Source organism: Ylistrum balloti, unplaced genomic scaffold, assembly GCF_031769215.1.
Source record: "Ylistrum balloti isolate Yb309-2 unplaced genomic scaffold, AGI_CSIRO_Ybal_v1 Utg370264, whole genome shotgun sequence".
NCBI lineage: Eukaryota > Metazoa > Mollusca > Bivalvia > Pectinida > Pectinidae > Ylistrum > Ylistrum balloti.
This window is the reverse complement of record NW_026782207.1, coordinates 58,521-84,022: the sequence shown is the minus strand read 5'-3', so window position 1 is coordinate 84,022 and position 25,502 is coordinate 58,521. Positions and strand designations below refer to the sequence as shown.

Sequence of the window (25,502 nt, the reverse complement as noted above, 5' to 3'; positions counted from 1 at the left end):
GAGTATATCTCTTCTTAAGAAGTATATGTAAAATTTACTTATTGAATTTAAGCAGTTTTAAAGTTATTCAGACTTAAGCTCTTGCACATAAGTAACAGGTTTTTGGAAAATATGTATTAAATCAAATGCTTGCAGATGAAGAAAAGTTACATGTTCCTTTAATAGCATAATTCCCTTTGCAGTGTTAATTAAATTTGTGTGAATGTTATGACATATTTTACAGAAAATTGTTTCTATTAACAGGATTCTGTACCACCAGTGTCAAATGCTGCTTTCAAAGGTCATCATCTTCCATTCGTAGGATTTTCCTTTACATCAGAGTCGTAAGTGTACTCTTATTTTTGTGTGGAAAAATCAACTTAGTGAATCATTATTGTTTGAATTGTTTTCTCTTTAATTCCATGCTGTCCTTAAGTTACTGATCAAAGTCTATGGTAATATAGTCTTCTTTTTTTTTCTCATTTCCATGTGATGTTTATTTTTTGTTTTTTATTTGTTTTGCAGACAAATTTCAGATCTTGGGACACTTCAGGATGTAAGTGAGATGGACACAGAGAAGTTGGAGTCCTTAGCTGCTGAAGCTTTTGAACGGAAGATTAAGTCTCTAGAAAAAGAAAATAAAGAATTACAACGTAAATTACAAGGTAAAATTTGTGTCCCTCTCCTAAAAAATGTATAACTGTGTGTTTAGATTTTGAATATATATCACAATAATGGCAGATTTACTTTTGCCAGTTTTAAGATGAAATGATGGAACAAAAACAAAGATGATATCTGCACCATTCAATATAATGAATGACATATACCTTTTCTTATAACTCTTGCAAAAAGTATGAAAATCACAAGAGAATATAATGAAAATTATCTTTGAGACTCTTTTTATGTGTTTTAAGCTTAAAGTCTTCATATTGGGGGACTGCCATTCAGAGAAAATTTTGTGATATCCTGTTGCACACCCCTTATGTCATTTATGGACCTTTGTAAGGATGAGACTTTTGTTTGCGGTTGTAGAGACTAGTATGACAATACAGAAACTCAACAGCGGAGAGATGAGTAGTACTGCTGCAGCCGCAGCGGCTGGTGCTGCTGAATCAGAGGTCCGCCAACTCAAAGAGGAGATAGCTGTATTGCATAGAGTGGTCGCAGGTATAGTATCAGTAATTAACATCATAAATAACCACACATCTTGTTGACTGCTTTTGACTAGAAATGAGGATAATGTAAACTGTTCGAAGATTGTTTTACCTATATAATCAAAAAGTGTGTTGTCTACTTGGATTAGATAACTTACAGTCTTGTCAGAACAGTTTATACCAATTTGTGTATGTATGATACTTCTGTTCTAGAATCACAAACTGAGATCAGTACAGTTGAGCAAGAGCTCAAGCGGGCAGTTGATAGTAAACATGATTTGGAGAAACGCATCAGACTTTTAGATGAGGAGAAATCTGCCCTTGAAAAGGTTTGATATGCTTTCTTATGCTTGGTCTCTTTCAAAATAGTGTGTGCAGAAAAATATTGTCAAACTAAAGCCAAGATGACCTGGAAATAATCTGTAGTATCTGCAATTATTTAAACTTAAATGTCAGCAATCAGTAAAAGATGGGCAGGTTTGAGGTTTTGATAAGTGCAAGTGTATATATGTATAGCTATGTATAACTTTGTCACACAGGAAAAGTTTCGGACATTGCACGACTGAATTGAAACTGTTTTATGTATATGAGAAAATGATATTTAAGATTTGTTCTTTTTTTGTAACACAGGAACTTCAAGACTTCCGAGACAAATACAAACAACAAGCGAGAGAACTGAAGGAAGCACTTGCTAAACAAAAGATAGCTATAGAACAATATACTGATTCTAACGACTCGTAAGTAATAAGTAGACATATTGAAGTTTGATAAGAAAGTGTTGTGTTCTATTATTTTCATATACCATTCAGGATTTTTGCCAGTATTTTGTAACTTAGAGTGCTCAAATACTGACATGTAAATATCGTTTTTATCTACGAACAGTTCTAGTATTTGAAACTAGATACATGTGTACCTTAACCACAACATGTACTAACTATATGGAAGAATAAAGGTCTTTTTTCTGATTCAGCTTAATTGGATTGAAAATGTTTGTTAAATTTGTTATGTGGTTGCATTAATTATCAAAAACCATGTGACTTCTATAACCTATAAACTATTTAGTTTACAACAATTGTGAAACAAGTTATTTCAACTTATTCTAATCACTCTAGTTGGCCCGGATGTAAGTGTGCAAGGGGTCTTATTGTGGGAGGAAACCATAGTACCTGGGGAAAACCCAAGTGGTCGCGCAGGTGATCCTTACCTTTTCACGTCCGTTCCAGGAGTCAAACCCGGACAGCTAGGTGAAAGGCGAGTGTGTTGCCACTGGGCCAACCACCTATGACTTCTTTGTTATACACTCCTGGGATTTGACAAAGCTAAAAGTTTCAATTATTTCAGGTTATTGAAATCCCAAGCAAGGGTGAAGGAACTTACACGAGAGTTTCGAAACAAAGATGAGGAGGTGGAAGAGTACAAAAGGAAAGCAGATAGCATGAAGAATGAAAGAAGGAGAGCTGAAAAGTCTATATTAGAGGTAGGCAATGCTGGCTACTTTCTCAAATGGACATGATAAATTGAATTAGGATAAAAATCTAACATGGGTATAAAAATTTGACATGGGTATACTCAAAAACAGCATTAACACTGTCACAGGAGGGATCTAGACTAGATTTTCACCTGTCATTCTGTGTGTTATGTGACAATTTCATATTGCATACACTCTTTTACCTAGATATAATCAGACATTTTTAGTACCTTTTTGAATAGTGTTATTGGGTATTGTTTTCCATTACAAAGAGTTATGAATTTTAGTTCACTATTTTGTCTGGACCGTATTTAAGATGTATGTACCTATAAACGTGAGTACCAGTATAGACTGCCTCCAACACTTAATCTTATTATCATTACATAAGGAGAGGTATGCAGTAATCACTTTGCATATTTATGCATCATAAGCCCCTGTCTGTTCATAATTACCATGTGCACAAGATATCTTGTGTTCTCACCACAGTATTACCCAACCAAGGTCTACATGTAATGAGATTTTGGTGGTTATTGATCAAGGTTAAAGGCCCTTAGTAGATTAATACTTCAGTAGATTTAGATCTGAAGAAGTAGATGAGAGGGTGGGGTTTGGGAAGGAGTATACTAAGCCAGCCCTGTTCGTGTTGTTGTTATTGTATTTTAGTACATGTTTATTTCTTACATATTTTTATCGCATAGTATTTCTAGGCTGCAACAAAATCACAATGCATCTTTGTTGCTGCACTTGAATTGTGACCCTGTATCAAATGTTGTTCTGGTTAATTACTTGCTGAAGCATAAAAGTTGTCCAGAGGAATTCTCTGTTTAAAGTTTATGTCAAAAGATCATAATTGATTACCTGTAAGTATATTTGAAGAGTAAATTTTTATTTTACAGCTACAAAATCAATCAGATGAGTATCGATCTGAGGCGAGTAAGGAAAGGAAGCTGAAAGAGAGAGCAGAGGCTTTTTCAAGGGATTTAGAACAAGAAATAGAAAGTATGAAACGCAAACAACTAGGAAGGGCATCAAACACCTCGACGTTAGAATTAACACAAGAAATCTCAAGGTACAGTGTCATTGATTTGATAAGTGCTGTAGATAGGTTTTGTGAAGTGGATAATACTCTCAGCTGTCTCCAACAGAGGGGATGGCTCCCTTATTGAGTGTGAAAAGTTATCTGCTGCATTCTACTGTATTCCAGCAGCAATATCAATAGTGATCCGAAATTCTTGGATAATTGTTTTGAGGTAAATGAAGTCTTACAATGGAAATGCAAATTATGGGTTTGCATTAGTAATTATTTTGACATGCTTGGAATGGGAGTCTGATGTTTAAATATTAGAAGAGTTTGCATTTACTGTAATGTTTTGTCTTAATATTTAACTTATCATGAACATTAATTTCTTTCTGATAATATATTTTTCTCCTTTGTTGCTGCAGATTAAAAACAGAAATGGAACGAAAGGAAGTAGAAAACGAGGAAAAGACAGCTAGATTATTGTCCAAGCACCAGACTGAACTTAGTGATAGACAGTTTCTTATGTCGGAACTCGAGTTAAAAACCAAAGAAATTACCAAAGAAAATGTGACATTAAAACAAAAACTTAGTAATCAAGCATCTGTGGATGAGTTACAAACAGAATTACAAAGACTTAAGTTACAATCAGATCATTCTGGTCGCGAGCAGTCTGTGATGCAAGAGGAAAATTCCAGATTAAAGGAAGAATTAGCATTCGTAAGTATAGCATGGCTTAGTAGTACAGGATGATTCATTGTCGACTTTGGATGGATTGAAATATTTCTATGAGTGTTTAATGAAATACCAGGGCTGAGATGTTGAACATGTTTCTTGAGTGTTCATAGACTGTTTAATGATTGTTAGTCTTTCAAATTGTAATATTACTGCCTTCAGTTATATCAGCATCCGGGATATTTTGTTCTTGCCTTTTAGCTTTATTTTAATCGCATTTCGAGAAAATGCAGATGTCATTCCTTTTATACTAGTCAGTGATGTTAGTCCTTGATAATCCTTCACAAACATGTTGAGGGAAGCATGTTGGGTTGTTGACAACAAAAAGCATGTCATCTGATACATATTTCATTTGTCAGTAGAAACACCCATTCATTATGAAACTGTAATTATCCTTAGGGTTTCATTTGTCAGTAGAAACACCCATTCATCATGACACTGTAATTATCCTTAAGATATGTGTGTCAATACATTCATGCCAATAAGGAAGTTTGAAAACCAATGTTTTTTAATAATTGATGTGGAAGAAAACCTAAAACATTGATCAGTTTTTAGGAATTTTTTATGCTCCCCGAAGTTAGAGCATATAGTCTTTCCGCTTGTCCGGAGCATAACACAAAAACTATAAGAGGTATCGACATGAAACTTCATAGGTAGATAGATCTCATTGAGAAGGAGGGCGGTGCAGAAGAATCATAACTCTTCCTTATTTTTCATACTTTATTTTGTCCCCTTTGAGCAACATAATCTGTCTCTTGACAGCCCATATGTTCATCAATATGACACAAAAAATAATTGTTTATGATTACCTACATAACTTTTTCCTGTACTTGAATTCTATGATTCCTCTTTACTGGACTCATGCTTAGAATTAAAAATTGTAAGTCTATCACTTCCTAGGAGGGGGTTGTTTATATCTGCTGTGTAATTGTAGTACATTTCCTGGTGTTTCAATAGCTTGTCAAGGTGATTCTTGAAGATGTCTTGATAATGTTTTGGATGTTTAAATGAACTTTTTGCAGTAAGAATTGTTGTGATGCACATTGAGCACTTTTGTATATATCTGGTTTACAGCAAGAATCTGCGCTGAATTCCTTGGTACAAGAGAAGAACTCTCTGGAACAGGAATTACGAGATATCTTTGAAAAGCGAGAGTCTGTTGCGCAATGGGAAGCACAGATTTCAGAAATCATTAAGTGGTAAGTTGATTGAGTTTAACAGTATTAAAGAGTTTTTCACAAAGTTTTCATTAATGTACAGGTTGTTGCATAGAAGTTATTCTGGATTCTTGGCGAACAAAAGTTTGCACACTTAAAAAACAAAATCTGGTAGTCTGTTTGTAAATTTAACAGAATATAACATCAACAAATGAATTGCTTTTTGTGAATGTGTTGTATTGATGCTGTTGGCAATACACAGAAGTGTGTACAGTAGTTGATATTTGTTGCATTCGTTTTTGGCACATCAGTCTTTAAACAAGATCCATAATTTTTTTAAGTGCCATAGTTTTTTAAAGGGGATTATTGATGGATTCTAAAATGAAGCCTGTTTGTTGCTCTGACCTTTCTTATCACTGGATGTACAAGGAGGTGTACTTATGTGTATTTTTTAATATTACATTTCATTACAGAACATATTCGTTACAGAAATATGCTGATGTGTATGTGATTAACACATCATAACGTTAATATCTGGCATAATTTTGTAGATGAAAACAGATAAAAAAAACGAATGATGAAATAAAACCTGATTGTCTTGAAATACCTTGATAAATGCTTTTCTCTGAACTTGTAGGGTGAGCGATGAAAAGGATGCTAGAGGCTACTTACAAGCTCTGGCTAGCAAAATGACCGAGGAGTTGGAAAATCTCAAAGTAATGGGCGTGTCTGATGATTCGGTAGGTTTCATTTTAACAAGCTGGTATACTTTATCCTTCTCACAGGAATAGCATGATTTCTACTTTATATTTTGCTCTGGAAGAGGGGAGAACTGGAATTAATTAGCTGCATCAGAAACACAACTTGATAAATTTCCTTTTCACATTTAATTCCTGCCTTTTCCATGGGTTCCAAATCACATATATCTGGCAAAATAATTTGTCAGTTAGTGATTTGGAAAAAAAAACCAAAAACTTGGATTGCCACATGATAATTTGATGTTACATTCAAATAATACAGTATATTAAAGAGAAAAATCTTTAGAATACTATTCTGTTGAAATTTTATCATCTCAAAAGTTTTTTTGTTTGTTATCATGGAAATAATGACAAAGAATATTTTATTTAAAAGAATCGGCAGCGGTGGCGAAACCGACGTTCCCAGAGACTTGATAAGATGGAACTGCTGAACCTGCAGTCAAGTCTGCAGAGTGAGATCCAAGCCAAACAACAAATCAGTGAGGAACTCAACAAGGTCAAGGCTGCTAATGTGGCTGGAGAGACGTGAGTACAGGGTCATACAAATCTCTTTACATCACACTAGATAAAAAAATTAGGTAATGCTATTGTGATGAAGGGAACAGGTCAGGGAAACACATATATTTACTGTTTGTTTTACTGTACAAAGAGCTATTCCATTATATTACACAATCCATTTATAATACTAAACTCTTGTAATTAATGTGTTTATATTTTGTAAATCTCTTTTCAGTAAGATCCTAGAACTGGAGGCTATAATAGACAAATTAAAGAAGGATCATGAGGATCTCCAGGATGACTTGAACAGAATGTAAGTTTTAAAAACTGGAGCAATTTCTTGATGGACATAAGGCAATTGACAGCAGGAATATACAAAAGACAGGGATTGTAGAGGAAAATGGAAGTCTAGGATAGGTCTATGAATGGACAGAAGCTACAGAGGGACAAGGAATTAAAAAAGGCAGGGAATATTAAGGAACAATAATAGGAAAGGGCCTGAAGAGAGCAGGAGTTATGGAGGGATAAACAGCAGAAACAAACTGAGACTTGAGAGGGCTAAAACAGATAGGGCGGTAGAAGGGGAGGGGGTGAAACGAACACAGGCCATAGAGGAACAGGGAACTGAAGAAAGGGACAGGGCCTATAGAGGGCAAGAGCTAAGGAGATATAGTCAGCCACAAAACACATAGGGGTTAGACCAGGCTATGAAAGGATATGGACTAACACAGACATAGACTACAGAAAGATGGGACCTAAAAGGTTGGGTCTTAGAAGCTGTAGTCAAGAGGGGTAGGGGAGCTAAGATTGCACGACAGCGACAGAGGGTCAGGGGTCTACAGAGACACAGGGGCTAAGAAATCTAGGAGAGTGAAGAGGACAAATATAAAAAGGACGGGACAAACAGGGCTGATTAAGGACAAAATAGTGCACAAACTTGAGATATTTCTTGTTTGATTCAAAATCTTTGTGCTAAAATCTTTAACAGCAAGTAGGTAATTGTGATCACTTTGATCTTAAGAAACATGTCAGAAGTGAGAGTATAACTCTTTGTAACTTCATTTATCACACTACCAAGGTATTAGTGGTTGTTAAAAATTCTTAAATCGTACCTGTTAAATGACGGTGTTTGAAAAAATTTGTTTTTTTTGCAAATGTCTGTGGAAAAATATCTGTAAGGGTTCATTGGTTTTATTTTTCAGAGAGAGACCTGGTGATTCCAGCCTGATGAACTTTTTCAAGGGTCATTTTTCACTTCTGAATGATGTGAGTACCTTTATTAGTGTGAATATAGGAGCATAGATTTAATAAACTGCACCATGAAAAATTTATCATTCCTCTTCATAAAAAATGTGTTTCAATCTTGAGAGTGTAGTCATATCTAAACAATACTAACATTATGCATTCATGTTTTGTTTTCAGTCTGAGAATGAAAGCATGCCTGATGAAGACAGTGTTAGTGAGGATGCTCTATCTAGAACAGACTCGCGTACAGATTCACGGTCAGACTTGCAGTTTAGTTCGGAAACTACTAGTGATAATATACCACATACCAACATATCTGCAAACCAGGTATCAACGTCAGAGCAGGTGTATGACCAGCCTTGGGGTGCTAGTAAGGTGGGGTCAACACCACAGCAGAAAGTTCACAACTTCACCATGAAGACATTCTCCACACCATACAGGTGTAACCAGTGTACATCCCTCATGATCGGCGTCCAGCGACAGGGCACAATGTGTGAAGGTATCAAACAACATTGAACATTTAAAAAAATTCTGAAATATGTGAAATAATTGTTATCTCACATGGTAATTGGTTTTTTTTTGTTTATGGTAATTTTACATGCCAGGCATCTTCAAATCTTTTCTTCAAAAACTTCTGAATATGTGTAAAGTAATAGATCAATCAGATGATTTGTCTTAACCTCTGTCAAAATCATGAAGTTTTCATTTCGATACAATTTTTAAGCCACATAATATTGTAAATATGCTTAGAGTAGTTATATTTTTCTGTTTGTTGGAGTGAAATGAATGCAAATTAAAAACCTTTGCATAATTTCAATGTCATGATATCTTGATATGGAACTCAGTATCTATATGTTTTTTTTGTTTTTTGTTTAGATTGTGGATACACCTGTCATGTACATTGTATAGAGAAGGCACCAAACATTTGTCCTGTTCCACCTGATCAGAGTAAGTCTTCACAAGTCAAGTACAAAATGGAAGGGAGAGGGGAGATAACTTGTAGTAAAACTTTGTAAAATATGAATAAAATGTATTTGTAGTGTGTTAAAGACCAATTAATTTATGTTTTAATTTCAAAACAGATGGCAGGATTATAAAAATAATAATGTTGCTTTCTTTTCATTTTTTTCAGCAAAGCGACGTTTAGGAATAGATGTATATAAGGGCATAGGGACGGCCTATGAAGGTTATGTTCGTGTGAGTATATCAGCTGTAGCTAGAATAAAAAGCATGCTATCATTGGTTTCATTCCCCAGCATAAAGTTATATATACCCAAAATTAATTAACGTTCTTGATGTTATTTTGCAAGTCGTTTGAATCTGTTTCTGAGGCTAAATGATGGTGATTTTTTCTATTCCAGGTGCCAAGGTTTGGAGGAATAAAGAAGGGATGGGTGAAACAGTTTGTTGTAGTCTGTGATTTTAAATTATTTTTATATGACAACATTTATCCTGACCGGAATTCTCCCAGTCATATAGTCCAGCAAATCCTAGATATGAGGTAAGACTCCAGCAGAAACATCCTCCCTTATTTTAGAATCTTTATGGAAATGTTCTTCTTTTGTATATATTGTCAGCATCCTTGTCTTATATATTGCTACCTGTATTATTAAATTGATGCTGTGTTGAATGATGAGCAAAACAGTTTTTTAAGGAAATGATATGAATAGACAAATGTTTATTAAAACAAGAAAATTAAGAGAAGGATTATGGTATTTATTTCATGTGTGTAAACATCAGTTTTTATTCAAAAATAAGTGAAAAGTGGGATGGAAATGATACAGAAATGAGAATTGCATATCTCTGAATTTTTTTGACAGAGATGAGGAGTTTTCCGTCAGTCCAGTGCTACCTTCAGATGTGATACATGCCAACAAAAAAGATATACCTTGCATATTTAGAGTAAGTTTACAGCTTGGCACAGGACAATAAGGTTACAACTTTACAAAAAAGAATAGTGATGAGGAAAAATAATGAGATTGTTTCCTTTAACGATATACATTAATTGTTGAAGGTCGAAGTTCACAGAAGAGCTTGCTAACGTCTTGCTTGGAGAGTTTATATTTTTCATCTCAAAATTAAGTGGACGTTAAAACGTTTATCAATGTTCAGTAAATTCAGAAAAATGGAAATGACATTAATTAATTCTTGATGTATTGTTAATTGTTTCTGTTCAGGTAACAACTTCTGAAATGAATCCACCAGGAAGTAAACACCAAGTATTAATGTTGGCCGAAAGTGAACAGGAACGACATCGCTGGGTTGGTGCTCTCAATGAGCTACACAAACTTCTACGCAAGAACAAATTACCTGACAAAGTTGTGAGTTATCAATATTGTCCTCAGCAACACATGCGTTGTATTACACATTTATCATATGAAATCATGAAGGCAATATAATGGATTTATGTAAAGTAATTTTACTTTGACGTCTTCATCAGGTTGTACCTGTGGTACTGATATCTATAACTCTTGTCAATTATATTTGTGTTTTATGTTCATGATATTGTAAGTGTTTCCTATAACATATCTCATATGGCTTAAACTCAGTTCTGTTCTCTTGTCGGGTATTGTATGACTATTGTCTGTTTACATCTTTGAGTGTTGCTGTCATGACAGTCATCATGTTTGGTACATAATTGTTGTTTCAGGCCTTCCAAGCCCAGGAGGTGTATGACAACTCCCTGTCTTTAGTAAAGAGTTGTTTGTCGGCTGTTATCCTTGGTAAGTCTTTAGGTTCGGAAAGTTGGCTACCTTTCATAGACAAGAGGACAATAAGAGAAATGATGAAGTAAATATGTATGGAATACTTCACTCATTGTTTCAATGAAACAGAAGCAGTATTTGTCCCTTAGTTTTCATGGGTAAAACTACTTAAGATAACATTTCATTGTTTATTTTCAGAACCTGATAGAATCCTGATGGGAACTGAAGAGGGATTGTATGTGGCACAGTTGAACAAAGATGGTAAGTTTCTTGTGAAAAGTCAATTATGAGCAAGTTATGGTTATGTCACATTTCCTAATTGATGTACAAGGCCCACCCTTAGTGTCCTGTCTGAGCGTATATCCTTCTACTGTGTTAGATAACTGTCAACAATGCAGCAGTACATTTCCAGATGTATGTTGTAGATTTTTTCTGTTGTTTTGATTTTGGCAAAACAGTCCATAAGAAAAACAGAAGATTGTACCAAGATTTTTTCCTGCACAATGCCAGAGAGGCCTGTACTAAAGTTACATGCATTTTGTGTTGCAGTGCTGATCCGTATTGGAGACCGTAATGAGAAAAAGACTGTGTATCAGTTAGAGCGAGTCTTGGAAGAACAACTAGTAGTATTCATCAGTGGTGAGTAGAAATAAACAGGGATTTATTTTTAAAGTGGTAAATGTTCCAGTTTTTCTATTATGTTGAATTTCTAAATAAAGACATTTGGTAGATGTGAAAAATTGAATTTTCAATCAAAGTTGGGGGAAGTTATCTTAAAATTGAAATAGAATTATGGAATAACGACTTTGAGACCTAGTATGGGAAAAGATCACTGACGATTTATGAAGAAATGCATATCTTAAGGGTTTGGTGTGATGATTTTACTGTTGTCAGGTATATGCAGGGTTTGATTTACGCACTCTTACAGTGCATAGAATCAACACTTTTGTCATTTGTTCTCTTTTGAAGCTAAAACACTGCATTCCTAATTAAAATCATGTATGTGATCATTACAGGTCGACAGAAGCATATCAAATTACTGCACTTGTCTGCATTGGAAGGACATGAAGGTGATCCAGTCAAGATCCCGGAGAGCAAGGGATGTAGTGTATTCTGTACAGGACTTATCCGGCAGGGCTGCTGCTCGTGTCTATGTGTAGCTAGTAAACGGACTATACAGGTGTATGAACTCAACAAGACACGTCAGAAGTATAGGAAAATGAAAGACATTCAGGTCCCGGGACAAGTGCAGTTTATAGAAATTATGAATGAAAGACTTTGTGTGGGTTATCCATCATACTTTGCAATTTACAGTGTCACAGGTGATGCTGCACCAATGAGTAAGTGTGTTTTATCAATTGTAACTTCTGGGATTAGATATCAATTACAGATAGGAAGGAATTGATCATATTGCTGATGTTTTCATACTTACACACTGTAAACATTCTTATTTTGAAGGAGATTTTACTATTTGAGGATGAAATAAATTGTGGGGAAAAAAAAGAATCCTCGAAAACTAAATGATCAAGAAATCTAGTCTGTTTCATGACTTGCAAAAAATGTCCAATGTCATTTTTACATCAATCTTCTGCTTAAAATGCAAAAAAAACAAACAAACAAAAAACCATCAGAAAAATGCAACATTCACAGTAATATTAGATACAAGTTGTGTATCAAAATATTTTTGTAACCATAACTGGTAAATTTAATACTATAAAGAATTTATTTCAGTTAAAAAAACTTCAGTTGACTAAATAATTATCCAAAGGGAATGTGTTTATTTAACAGCACTTGTAAATTCTGAGGACTCAAGTCTGCAGTTTGTGATACAGTCGCAACAAAACTCCCTGCAGGCAGTGGAGTTGTCTCCAAAAGAGTACCTTTTAGTATTTAGTGGTAAGTACTGGTGTCTCCCAAGTAGTACCTGTTAGTATTTAGTGGTAAGAACTGGTGTCTCCCAAGTAGTACCTGTTAGTATTTAGTGGTAAGTACTGGTGTCTCCCAGGTAGTACCTGTTAGTATATAGAGGTAAGAACTGGTGTCTCCAAAAGAGTACCTTTTAGTATTTAGTGGTAGGTACTGGTGTCTCCCAAGTAGTACCTGTTAGTATATAGTGGTAAGAACTGGTGTCTCCCGAGGAGTATCTGTTAGTATTTAGTGGTAAGTTGTGGTGTCTCCCGAGGAGTATCTGTTAGTATTTAGTGGTGAGTTATGGCGTCTCCCGAGGAGTATCTGTTAGTATTTAGTGGTAAGTTCTGGCATGTCCTGAGGAGTATCTGTTAGTATTTAGTGGTAAGTTCTGGTGTCTCCAAATAGTACCCGTTAGTATTTAGTGGTAAGTTCTGGCATGTCCTGAGGAGTATCTGTTAGTATTTAGTGGTAAGTTCTGGTGTCTCCCAAGTAGTACCCATTAGTATTTAGTGGAAAGTTCTTGCGTCTCCCAAGGAGTACCTGTTAGTATATAGTGGTAAGTTCTGGTGTCTCCCAAGGAGTATCTGTTAGTATTTAGTAAGTGTGGGTGTCTCCCAAGGAGTACCTGTTAGTATTCAGTAAGTGTTGGTGTCTCCCAAGGAGTATCTGTTAGTATTTAGTAAGTGTGGGTGTCTCCCAAGGAGTACCTGTTAGTATTTAGTAGTAATTTCTGGTGTTTCTTAAGGAGTATCTGTTAGTATTCAGTAAGTGAGGGTGTCTCCCAAGGAGTATCTGTTAGTATTTAGTAAGTGAGGGTGTCTCCCAAGTAGTATCTGTTAGTATTTAGTAAGTGTGGGTGTCTCCCAAGGAGTATCTGTTAGTATTTAGTAAGTGAGGGTGTCTCCCAAGGAGTATCTGTTAGTATTCAGTAAGTGTGGGTGTCTCCCAAGGAGTACCTGTTTGTATTTAGTAAGTGTGGGTGTCTCCCAAAGAGTACTTAGAATGAGTATGCATTAATAATTAGTGGTAAATACTGGTATATCCAAAAGAGTGCCTATTAGTATTGATGGTACTTTGTAGATTTTATGAAGTTATGCCTCTTTGAACACACGTTAATACATATTAAAACATTAGTTGAAAATATTTTTTTACCTTAGAAATTCCAGGTTACTTGTAAAGATTTCAGATAACAAGTCACCAGCTGTTGTATCATATTAAATTAAGGCATGCTTTCTTTTTAGTTTCTGGCATATATGTAGACAACAGTGGTAGAAGAAGTAGAGCCCAGGAACTCATGTGGCCTGCTCCTCCAACAGCAGTTGGTAAGTTTTCCTGTATTTATTGAGATTTATCACAAGTTTTGATACTTGTCTGTGGTACCTCCATGATGTTGCCATATTAATTTCGTTTGAGGTTGCCAGGTCATAAGTAATTAATCTTTTTTATCTCTTCTAATTTTGATATTTCATACTTTGTATTTTTTACATAAAACAATGCTGATGTATTTTTGATATCATCTTTCACTTATTTTTCAGCATTCAGTGATCCCTACCTCATGTGCTATTCAGAAAATGCCATTTTTGTGTTCGATGTTCATACGGCTGAGTGGATCCAGACTTTGTGCTTGAAAAAGGTAAGGATAGGAATAACAGGAGACAGTTTTGATTGTAATATGAGAGTTTTTGGGACTGGGACACTAATTTACTCCTTACTTAAAATATTGTGATACTATATAGGAGGTTGATTTGGCTATGTTTGAAGTTTGCCATTTGGTATCAAAACTGGAATATCTGATATTTTCCCCATTTAAAACCAGGAACTAAAATTATATCACTTTATTGTCTGAAATGGGCTATTCATCATGCAGTCATATTGGAGCAAAAATAGTGAAAAAATCAGACTTGCAAAAAACTGCATATTTCCTTGTCACTGTCAACCAAAATGTTGATGTTTATAAAATACCTTCTTTGTAATCAAGTTTATATTAAGGAGTTATGCTATATCATAATTATTTGATGCATGGAAGGTTATTGATAATTATTTACTTTATATATGAAACTGTTTCATTTTATTGTTTCAGACGAAGCCACTGAACAAGGATGGCTCGCTGAACTTGATGAATATGATGGACTCTCAACACATCATCCACTTCAAGAATGTCCATCAGGGTACTGAGAATTACACATTGTAGAAGAGCAATCCTAATAACTTTTTTTTTATATTAAATCAGACTAAGTATATACATTAGGATTGAAATTAACCAAAGGGATAACAGAATCCCTCAGTCAATGAAACCATGTGATTCCAGGGCCCTCACACCCCATTTTGGGACTGGGGCCCGGGGCCCTTAGAATTGGGAAAAATAATGGTGTTTTCCTTAGAATTGGGAGAACTTGGGGTCTAAATTGGGAAAAAAAGATACTATTTTGCATTGGGAATGGGACTGAATATCGGCCCCAAATTAGGCAAATCAAGAGCCCTTGATTCTGTGCATTATCTTCTAAGAATGTTGATGATCGAATATATATGTTTTTTTGTACAGGATGATTTTGTTTTGTGTTATAATCAAATATGAAAGATTTAATGACATTGATTTACAGAAGAAGAAAGGCTTGCCATTAAAGAAATCTTTAAGAACAGGACTGTCAACAGGAATAAAAGAAAATACTCTTTCAGAACCAGAGAGGATCATGACCGAGGCTCCAAGGGGTGAGACGGAATGCTATGCATGCACTATGTCGTGTTCTATTTAGTTGAATGTTAGACGGTTTGTTGATCAAGTAACAGTTATGAAATGAAACTTATTTTGAGAGTTGGAATGATTTTACCAAGGAATGCTTTGGGTTGATATATCATGATGTCCGGAGTTCACAGCTTTTGCCGTCTGTTGTGAATTATTTATGTTCAGTGCTATTTTTGGCTAACTGAATGTTTCAAGTTTTTGTTCTGTTGTAATATGGCAGCAAATTTGACCTACCATGATTAATGACTTTTTATACAATTTCTGTGCAGCATGTTTCTTATATTTATTTGCTTATCATTACTACATATATCTTACAACATATAGACTGACTGTAATATTAAAAGAATTAATGTACACAACAATAAGTACTTCGATCAAGTGTAGAATCAGTCTTCTTTAATAACTCTGCTAATGTCATCAATTTTAAGTTTGTCACATAAATTTACTGATAGATGCAAAAAAGTAGCGGGAAGTGTACAACTTGGTTGCACAGACGTAAAGTCTTAGCATCAGCTTGTCAATACTGCTCTATATTCTTAAATTTTTTTGGGTATCTATGTAGTGATAAAATTGTATTAAAAGTACAAATAGCATGACATTTGCTCTGAAAGCTTCAGAACTTGCTTTTGTGAATGTCTCTTGCACACATGAAAATCTTCTGTTGCTGTCTGTATTATCATATTTTATAAATGACTTCACATTGACAAGCAGATGCAGGTCCTAGTTCTGTTATTGTAGGATTGGCAGTTTGTATACAACATGTACAGAAATAATATACAACATACCCATCATGTAACAATATCACTTCTGACTCATGGTATGCCTATCTTTTTACTAAATCTGACCAGTATACAGTGCAGAAACAAAAACACATGGTTTAGTGTTATTGGCATGGAGCTGTCTACATGGGTTTTCTACTTTACGTTCTAGATTCTTTTATTGTGATGAAATTCTTTAAAAGTTATGATCTGAAGTTATCAGGCAAAACGATACCCTTCACAGGACTTGGTTGGGTTCAATCAAGGATATTTTGATGCAAGTAAAAAGTGTTTTTCGCTTTATTTAATTAAAAAATACCCTTATTTAGATATGAATCTGAAAAGAGGATGAATACAAAATACTTCAAACAAGGAATTATTGAAACCAGTTAGTAACAAAGTTTCTTATCATACAGGTGGATTCTTTCTGTCATTTTTTATTGGCAATCATACATAAAAAATTCTTTGTAATTCAGAAAAAAAAATCCTACTTTGTACTCACAAAACTTATTGGATAAAATATTCCCCTAGATTGAAACTGTTTCCTTGAGACTTAGATTGACCCCATGTCTGTTAATAGTGGTATTCTGACTCAGGTCAGAGCATTTAAGAGACAGGTTCCCATTACAACTGTAGAATATTGACCTAGTTACAAGACAGTTGCTATTTTGTGTTGACTACAGGCCCGAGCGGCGATCTCGTGAAATTTCTGCACCAATATCATTCAGCCATGTAGCCCACATGGGTCCAGATCAGGTCTTTCCTTCAAGCATACCAATACCAGTTACAGTAACCCACGGCCAGTAAGCTGTCTTAAGTATTATTGTACTGTGTAGTGGCTTAGTGCATGCATGACTGCTTCCTATGTAATCTTCCTTGGAATGTATAAACCATGTCTATACCCAGTATATGCTCACAGATCTACCACTGCAGCTGTGCATGTTGCTTTTTATCTCAAACCAATTGCATGCCGTTAACAGTTCAATAGGAATAAAATGTTTGTTCCAGAGAGGTTAATGTTAATTACGGCTAATTAAAAAACTTGAGTTTTTCTCACATAACACTTACATACAGTTTGACTAAATGCTTGTATATTATAAGCCTGATTCCTGCTATGTGTTATCTTGGTGCATGTGGTTACATGTGGCTCTATGGTGACGGGCGATGTCTCGTTCTAAGTTGTTTATTTTACCAGTGAACTTTTGTACAAAGTCGTCAACATTTTGTTCCAGAAGGACACATTTCATATTTCTTACAGCTTTTCCATACATCATTCATTTACTTTCATAATTGAGATGGCTCTATTATTGTTTGATCTCTATATAGTAAATTACATAACAAATCATGTATGGGGTTTAGTGGAGCTGTGGTGTTGGTTGATACATTTAGTTAACTAATGGACAACATTTGATGCCAGTCATTGCTTGCAGGTGTAAACTTTACTCTTTATGCTAAAAGTGATACTTTGAAATACATGTGTTACAAAGATGGAAAAAAGTGAATTCCTGATATATACAGAGGAAGATATGTAGCATTTAAGAAGTATTTATATGTGAACTACAACTGTTCCAGAATTTTATATGAAAATTGTTGATGAAAATAACAACAGTATATATCAAAAGTACTATTCAACAAATCAGAAGTATTGATCAAATTTTCAATCGAGAAATAAATGTGATATAGAAAAATCATTAGTACAGCTAAGAAAACATTTTAAGAGCATCCCACAATTAGGTCTGCTTGCCTTTTACTTGATGGAAAAGTCTTGTGCACAGATTGCACTTATGAAGTAAACACTTATGTATGTCATGTGATCTCTTGCACAGCACAATTTCTCTTGAAATCTGAACCCTTCAGTTTTGATGTTATATCATAATATTGATAACAAACACTATATCATATTAGATTAGGATATATTTTGGCCCTTATTAGAGATATGAATGCTTCACAACAATATTACTGTCCATCTATCTAATCTCTTGAGATTACCTGCTGATACATTGTTTTCATCCAGAAGGAAGATAATGTTTACAATATTCTTAAGGTCAAGGTCACCGTCTCCAAAAATATAAAAAACACATTTTTTAGAATGAGGCTGATGCTGACTAGGGTCTTTGTTATTTCTTGACCTACTTTCTCAGTTATGAATACCATGTTGTTTGAAAACACAAAATAAACAGATACCATATCACACTACATAATGTGTCCGCAAGATCTAGATATAAGCCTCCATTTACAGAGCTTCAGCTTTGTTTGTGTACTTGTATATACGGAAATTGTATTTTATCATTTAGTCTTATTCGATGAAAAAGTTGAAAATTATTAATAATCAGTGTAGTTAAATACTATAATGCTCTTCATACAACAAAAAATACCTTATATCATCAACTTTTAAAATGTGATCTAACTTTTTAATAAAAGCAAAATATTGTAGATACATGCAGTAACAGTAGCAAAAGTTTTAAGTGGTTCCATATTTGTTAGCTATATATGTTTTATTTTTTTAATGCAGGCTCTTAAAATCAGTTTATTGTGTTACTTTTCAGGTCTGAGCGTAAATCCCGAATTATCTCTGGTCCAACAAACTTCACCCATGTGGCTCATATGGGTACGAACATGGACATGAAATCACTCATTGATCTTCCCAAGGTAAGTATTTTTGATTGATTTTAAAGTTCTGCACATAAACAATGGATGATATACTAGTAACAAAAACAGTGATGTAGTGTGAACTTGTCTGTGTAGAATGTTTAGTGAACCCTTCAAATACAGTCGAACTTCGTTAACTCGAACTCGGAAAACTTGAAGACCCCGTTTAACTCGAAGCACTTTGTCGGTCCCGGCAAAATCTTCTCTTTATTCTAGTAATCAAAACTCGGAAAACTCGAATTCGGAAAACTCGAAAAACTCTGTTAATTCGAAGTAAAAATTTGGTCCCAACAACAAAACATATACTGAATATGATCGGAAAACTCGAAGTATAAATTTTGTGCCGGTCAATTACATTGCTGATGCGCTACGCCGTTTTGCAATTTTACCGACAATAGGCTTTACAAGTGAATATTAATGAACAATACTGTAATTAACAATATTCATGTTTTAGAAAAGTGTTTATTGTTATTTAATTGAATGATAAAAGGTAACCGTTAGATCTTATAATTGATAGATATCGGCGATAAAAAGTGAAGTTCTACTCACATTGCGTAATTTCCGTGTCTGTCAGCCATAACAAACACCGACCTGTGTATACACTCAGTGAAGCGGAACTAAGCTATAGAAAACAATCACAACACTGGCCCGGTACTAGGCTTAATGTTTTTACAGGAGTACGCATGAAACGGTCACCTGTGCTCAATTAAACCGACAAATGAGTGAAACAATTATTTAATTAGCGTCGAAGTACTTAGGGCAGAATTAGTGAGGAGATGTCATGAGTGTCACATAGGGATAAAAGCAGGGGCTAATCTAGTTCTCGTTAATTAAAAAGGACTGACAGAACGAAATTGATGGTTTCTAAATAATAAGCAAACTGCACCTAATTTAATTATCAATTCTGGTTTTTCAACGATCAAGAACAAAATATGTTTGCTTATTACCGGAATCTACATCAAGCTCGTATATAGCCAAAAAGTGACAAAAAGTACAAGGAACGTCAGGAACATTAAAAATCTTTGCACCAAAACTCATGAACTCGGCTATCTCGAAGACTCGGATAACTCGAAGTATTTTCGTGGTCCCATCGACTTCGAGTTAACGAGGTTTGACTGTATATCTCAGATTTTGTGATAAGCTTCATGCTTTGGTTATTAAATGTTATTTTGCATAAATTCTCCATTAGATGTACCTGAGCACACTGAGAAACAAGTCAGTTTGACCTGTATACCATTTATTGGATTATGTTTACTCTCTACATTTATTCAAGTTCATTACCAAAGTGGAAGATGGAGCATTTATATGTTTTAGACCTGTTTTCTCTATTTTTTTTTTTTACCCAAATCACAAAGATGGTTAACAACGAAAGGTACAAACTATTATAACAAATGTTTCAGTTTTTCAGTCTAATTTCATGGTTTCACTTCCATTAGTGCCTCAGTTACATATGATATGCATATGAAAAAACATTAATATTAAGATGGATATGGACAACAAACTTGATAAAAGGTTTGTGTATCAATCACAGTTTAAACTGTTAGAATTACTCTTTATATTTACTAGCCGGCTGGATCAGCTAGCACTCCGTCTGCAGAGAGAACGCCACCCGACTCTACCATACAAAGGGTTCGGAACATCTTCCATCCCAGTATGAAGTCTGTACAGGAAGCGCAGATGAGAGGCTCCCGGTCACAACACAACGGTAGGTCAAACGGTGAGGATAATAAGCATAAAATCCTAATATTGCTATTAGATAAAGGCAAATTTTGATAATTAATAAGCTGATAAAAACTAACCACTGGGCTAATTGATATAATCTTATACTATGTTGTCATCAGAAGAAGCCATTAGAGCTTACCTGTACATGTGTGAGATTTTACATGTGTAAGATTTTGTTTCTTGATGTTAGGAAAATCATAAGTTAATCTAAGGCTAATAATGATTCAGGAAGTTAATCTTATCTATTGATTATTGTTTATGACAATACCAGTCCTTTTGTGTAAAAGTTGAATTGATATTTAGGCAAAACTTTATGAAACCAGTTTGTTTTTATTGATCTTGATCTTTTAATTTTATTGCAATGCAGAAAGTAATATTGGAAAAAAATATTGCAAAATTGTTCCTCATTTACTTCTGTTTGAAGTTGAAATTTTTTTTTGCGTTTTCAGCAAAAGTAGAAGTGTTTTTTATTTTAACAGGAAGTGCAAGGCGTGAATCGCCATCCAAAGTTGGAGGTGGGGCACGCCCTATGTCTTCCACCTCCTCCATCTCTGATAGTCCCGAGTTGTCCTCCCATGACCAGTCTGCCTTTGCTGACGTCACCAGCAACATGTTTGAAGTAAGCACTGCTGCAAGTACCTAGCTAGCCTCACATATAGGGCTTCTTAGGACAGTAATTAGGATGGCTTTTTCTTAGGAATATTTTGCAGTGTAATAATGCATTTCTAGAGGCGCATTAATAATTACTCCGATTTTTATGCTTCGGTAGAAAAAGGACAATCAGTTGTAATTATCATTGACTGTAAATTTTATGTAATATGTTATGTTTACAAATGGTTATGGCGGAAAGCAATTATATAATTGTTGAAGAAATATTGGATTAGGTATCACAATACACTCTTCTGTTTCTCTTTTTAATCTGACACAATAGTAGAGCATATAATTATGGTGAATTGGTAATTATTTCTATATTCTATATCCTCCCTGTTACACATGTGATGAAGCCCTTTCTGTTATGTACTGTCACTCAAAGGTTTCTGTTTTCCACATTGTATGATCTGTATTTGTCTATATATTACATCATTTACAAAGTCCTTGCAGTTGTTAGCTTGTGGATGACTGTATTTTACTATACTGGGAACAAACACACTGTTCTGTACTTTACAAAGAGTCGAAATTTTAGGCGTTACAGATGACTTGCATGTATTTTTCAGCAAAATATATTTTTTGAAAGACATAACAATATGTAGAACCTGATGTTTCAGTCTACTTTCATTAAGTTTAACTGGAACATAAGGAGAAATTCACTTATTCAAAATCTGAACAATGACTGAACTGGAAAATGTAAGAGAAGATTGGTTTTGAACTTATATGCAAGTCATGATGCCTAGACTCTACCAAGTTTGCTCAAAGTATAGTAGGCAGATGTACTACAAGTAAAAAGAGGACCTTGTGAAGTAGATATTTTTCTATGTCTGCACACACTGTGTGTTATATCCATTGTATGCACTGAAGGTGTATGTACTGTATTATTTATAATCTTCAACCATCAAAGTTCTCTTCATGTGTGACTTGATTGGCTGGCGTTACTAATGGTGTACTATTACATAATCCATTTTGCTTCCCTTCAGGTATATAAAGGTCCCCCTGGGTCACGCGAGTCTGTTAGTGGCAGTGTTTCCAATCATACATATGAAAGCACATGGCAAAACTACTGAACAAATGAGCACACAGATTATGTAGCTGAGGTTTCTCCACTTTTTTCTTCCATATTTATATATATTGTGCACACCTTGAGCTAACATTCTTTACCCTACCCCCTGCTTTTCAGTCACATCTTCTTTTGTTCTGTTGATGTTCTGGTGGGAATGGCTGACAATTGATTATTTCTCGTTTGAATTATTCAATCTCATTATTTTGAGGTTGTAATTTGATACTGTTTTTTTTTTTTTTAATTCTTAACAAATTCCAATATTTTCATAACCAATACTAATTTATAATGTTAGTGTAACATTAGAAATAAGTCCACTAACAGGAAATTTTCATGAAAGGGGATTACTTTTTTTTCTCAATTTTCATTTGTAATGTTGAAGTCATTCTCACCAAAAGTGACCTGTTGTTTACACTACAGCATTGCATGAATGAAGGCCATTGCCCTCTTGGGTGTGAGTCACTCCCTCTTGGCATGTCCCTTCACAGTTATCTCCCCTACCTAGCTAGTCTGTTGACTGGCAGGTGGACAAGTTTACCATCTCTCAGTGTTGTTGCATGTTTGTTTTCTGTTGAGTTATAAACAGACAAATCAATATACATATACTGTACATACAATACATTCTGAATCCAAATAGACATCTTTTAATTCTGTCCCATTAGGATTTCGAATTTTGACGGATCCAAGACATAGCACAGGTAGTATAATTGAAGTTGTTCATTGGGAATGAAGTAACTAGACAATGTGGCAATTCTATGCAGCAAGCTTACTGGCAATCTCATTTCAGCATGATAGATTAATCTGAAGGTCAATTTGAAAGCTTGGCAAGCTTGGTCAAAGATCTGTAAGTTCTGGAGAAAAATTCGACAAAAATGAGATGTTTAGTACTGTCTGCATTAGTGTTAGCCATTATATTGTTGTTGTGTTGATGTATGGATTACAGATGTAGAATATACAGATTTATTCCAATTTATAAACATTTATAGAAATACTGCATGAATATGTTTACAGTGTATGTTAGAGAAAAAGGAGGGAGGGAAGGGGGGTGGGGATTCATATGTTTACAGTGTATGTTAGAGAAAAAGGAGGGAGGGAAGGGGGTGGGGATTCATATGTTTACAGGGTATGTTAGAGAAAAAGGAGGGAGGGAGGGAAGGGGTATGTGGGGATTCATATGTTTACAGGGTATGTTAGAGAAAAAGGAGGGAGGGAAGGGGGTGGGGATTCATATGTTTACAGTGTATGTTAGAGAAAAAGGAGGGAGGGAAGGGGGTGGGGATTGATATGTTTACAGGGTATGTTAGAGAAAAAGGAGGGAGGGAAGGGGGGTGGGGATTCATATGTTTACAGTGTATGTTAGAGGAAAAGGAGGGAGGGAAGGGGGTGGGGATTGATATATTTACAGTGTATGTTAGAGAAAAAGGAGGGAGGGAAGGGGGGTGGGGAATGACATCGATCAATCAACTGCTATACACTGAAAGTTCAAGCGTAAGTATTTTTTGCTTCAGGTGCCATGCAAGACGTTCAGGAAAAATATCAAGTCATAGTAAAAATATGTGGCTGCCAAAATGCCAGGATGTTCAATGATCTCAAACAAATTTTAAGTCTTTATGAGTACAATCAGAAATAGCATTGGAAAAACATGTCTTTGGAAATAGGGATAAACAAAAGGGCTAACATTGTATAGAATTTTAGTATGACAGAATAATGTAACAGTGATGCATAGACTAGCGGTTAGGTTATTAGTGTAGAAATGGATGGCATTTAAATGTAGTCTGAAAGTTAAGGTGGAGTGCTTGATTGATAAATTTAGACAAATTTAGAGTGCAGTTCTACTGAATCAAGTACTAAAATACATGTGGCATACAGTGTATTGACAGATGTGATGGATGATCTGTAGTGTATTTAGTACTATACAGACGTGATGATCTGTAGTGTGTTTAGTACTATACAGACGTGATGGATGATCTGTAGTGTATTTAGTACTATACAAACGTGATGATCTGTAGTGTATTTAGTACTATACAGACGTGATGGATGACCTGTAGTGTGTTAAGTACTATACAGACGTGATGATCTGTAGTGTATTTAGTACTATACAGACGTGATGGATGATCTGTATTGTATTTAGTACTATACAGACGTGATGATCTGTAGTGTATTTAGTACTATAGAGACGTGATGATCTGTAGTGTATTTAGTACTATACAGACCTGATGATCTGTAGTGTATTTAGTACTATACAGATGTGATGGATGATCTGTAGTGTATTTAGTACTATACAGACGTGATGGATGATCTGTATTGTATTTAGTACTATACAGACGTGATGATCTGTAGTGTATTTAGTACTATACAGACGTGATGGATGATCTGTATTGTATTTAGTACTATACAGACGTGATGATCTGTAGTGTATTTAGTACTATACAGATGTGATGATCTGTAGTGTATTTAGTACTATACAGACGTGATGATCTGTAGTGTATTTAGTACTATACAGACATGATTTGTAGTGTATTTAGTACTATACAGACGTGATGATCTGTAGTGTATTTAGTACTTTACAGACGGGATTGATGATCTGTAGTGTATTAAGTACTATACAGACGTGATGATCTGTAGTGTATTTAGTACTATACAGACGTGATGATCTGTAGTGTATTTAGTACTTTACAGATGTGATGGATGATCTGTAGTGTATTTAGTACTATACAGACGTGATGGATGATCTGTATTGTATTTAGTACTATACAGACGTGATGATCTGTAGTGTATTTAGTACTATACAGACGTGATGATCTGTAGTGTATTTAGTACTATACAGATGTGATGGATGATCTGTAGTGTATTTAGTACTATACAGACGTGATGGATGATCTGTAGTGTATTTAGTACTATACAGACGTGATGGATGATCTGTAGTGTATTTAGTACTCTACAGACATGATGATCTGTAGTGTATTTAGTACTATACAGACGTGATGGATGATCTGTAGTGTATTTAGTACTATACAGACGTGATGATCTGTAGTGTATTTAGTACTATACAGATGTGATGGATGATCTGTAGTGTATTTAGTACTATACAGACGTGATGGATGATCTGTATTGTATTTAGTACTATACAGACGTGATGATCTGTAGTGTATTTAGTACTATACAGACGTGATGTATGATCTGTATTGTATTTAGTACTATACAGACGTGATGATCTGTAGTGTATTTAGTACTATACAGACATGATGATCTGTAGTGTGTTTAGTACTATACAGACGTGATGGATGATCT

At 34.8% G+C, this 25,502-nt stretch overlaps 1 protein-coding gene across 1 annotated transcript in view; it reads left to right on the top strand.

Moving 5' to 3' along the window:
- The window catches only part of LOC132552624 (serine/threonine-protein kinase MRCK alpha-like), a 55,935-nt gene that overhangs the window by 20,560 nt on the left and 9,873 nt on the right, over positions 1-25,502 (top strand). Inside the window, exons 10-41 of the mRNA XM_060216813.1 lie at positions 244-323; positions 505-644; positions 1,012-1,146; positions 1,347-1,462; positions 1,764-1,870; positions 2,475-2,610; positions 3,498-3,670; positions 4,045-4,339; positions 5,429-5,553; positions 6,149-6,251; positions 6,643-6,794; positions 7,003-7,080; positions 7,970-8,033; positions 8,190-8,511; positions 8,889-8,960; positions 9,145-9,209; positions 9,374-9,513; positions 9,833-9,914; positions 10,190-10,333; positions 10,663-10,735; positions 10,916-10,978; positions 11,267-11,356; positions 11,734-12,057; positions 12,506-12,613; positions 13,870-13,950; positions 14,164-14,261; positions 14,709-14,796; positions 15,229-15,337; positions 16,813-16,932; positions 18,676-18,778; positions 20,345-20,483; positions 20,980-21,119. Coding sequence (XP_060072796.1) covers positions 244-323; positions 505-644; positions 1,012-1,146; positions 1,347-1,462; positions 1,764-1,870; positions 2,475-2,610; positions 3,498-3,670; positions 4,045-4,339; positions 5,429-5,553; positions 6,149-6,251; positions 6,643-6,794; positions 7,003-7,080; positions 7,970-8,033; positions 8,190-8,511; positions 8,889-8,960; positions 9,145-9,209; positions 9,374-9,513; positions 9,833-9,914; positions 10,190-10,333; positions 10,663-10,735; positions 10,916-10,978; positions 11,267-11,356; positions 11,734-12,057; positions 12,506-12,613; positions 13,870-13,950; positions 14,164-14,261; positions 14,709-14,796; positions 15,229-15,337; positions 16,813-16,932; positions 18,676-18,778; positions 20,345-20,483; positions 20,980-21,119 — 4,065 coding nt within the window. The remainder of the gene's footprint in view (positions 1-243; positions 324-504; positions 645-1,011; positions 1,147-1,346; positions 1,463-1,763; positions 1,871-2,474; positions 2,611-3,497; positions 3,671-4,044; positions 4,340-5,428; positions 5,554-6,148; positions 6,252-6,642; positions 6,795-7,002; positions 7,081-7,969; positions 8,034-8,189; positions 8,512-8,888; positions 8,961-9,144; positions 9,210-9,373; positions 9,514-9,832; positions 9,915-10,189; positions 10,334-10,662; positions 10,736-10,915; positions 10,979-11,266; positions 11,357-11,733; positions 12,058-12,505; positions 12,614-13,869; positions 13,951-14,163; positions 14,262-14,708; positions 14,797-15,228; positions 15,338-16,812; positions 16,933-18,675; positions 18,779-20,344; positions 20,484-20,979; positions 21,120-25,502) is intronic.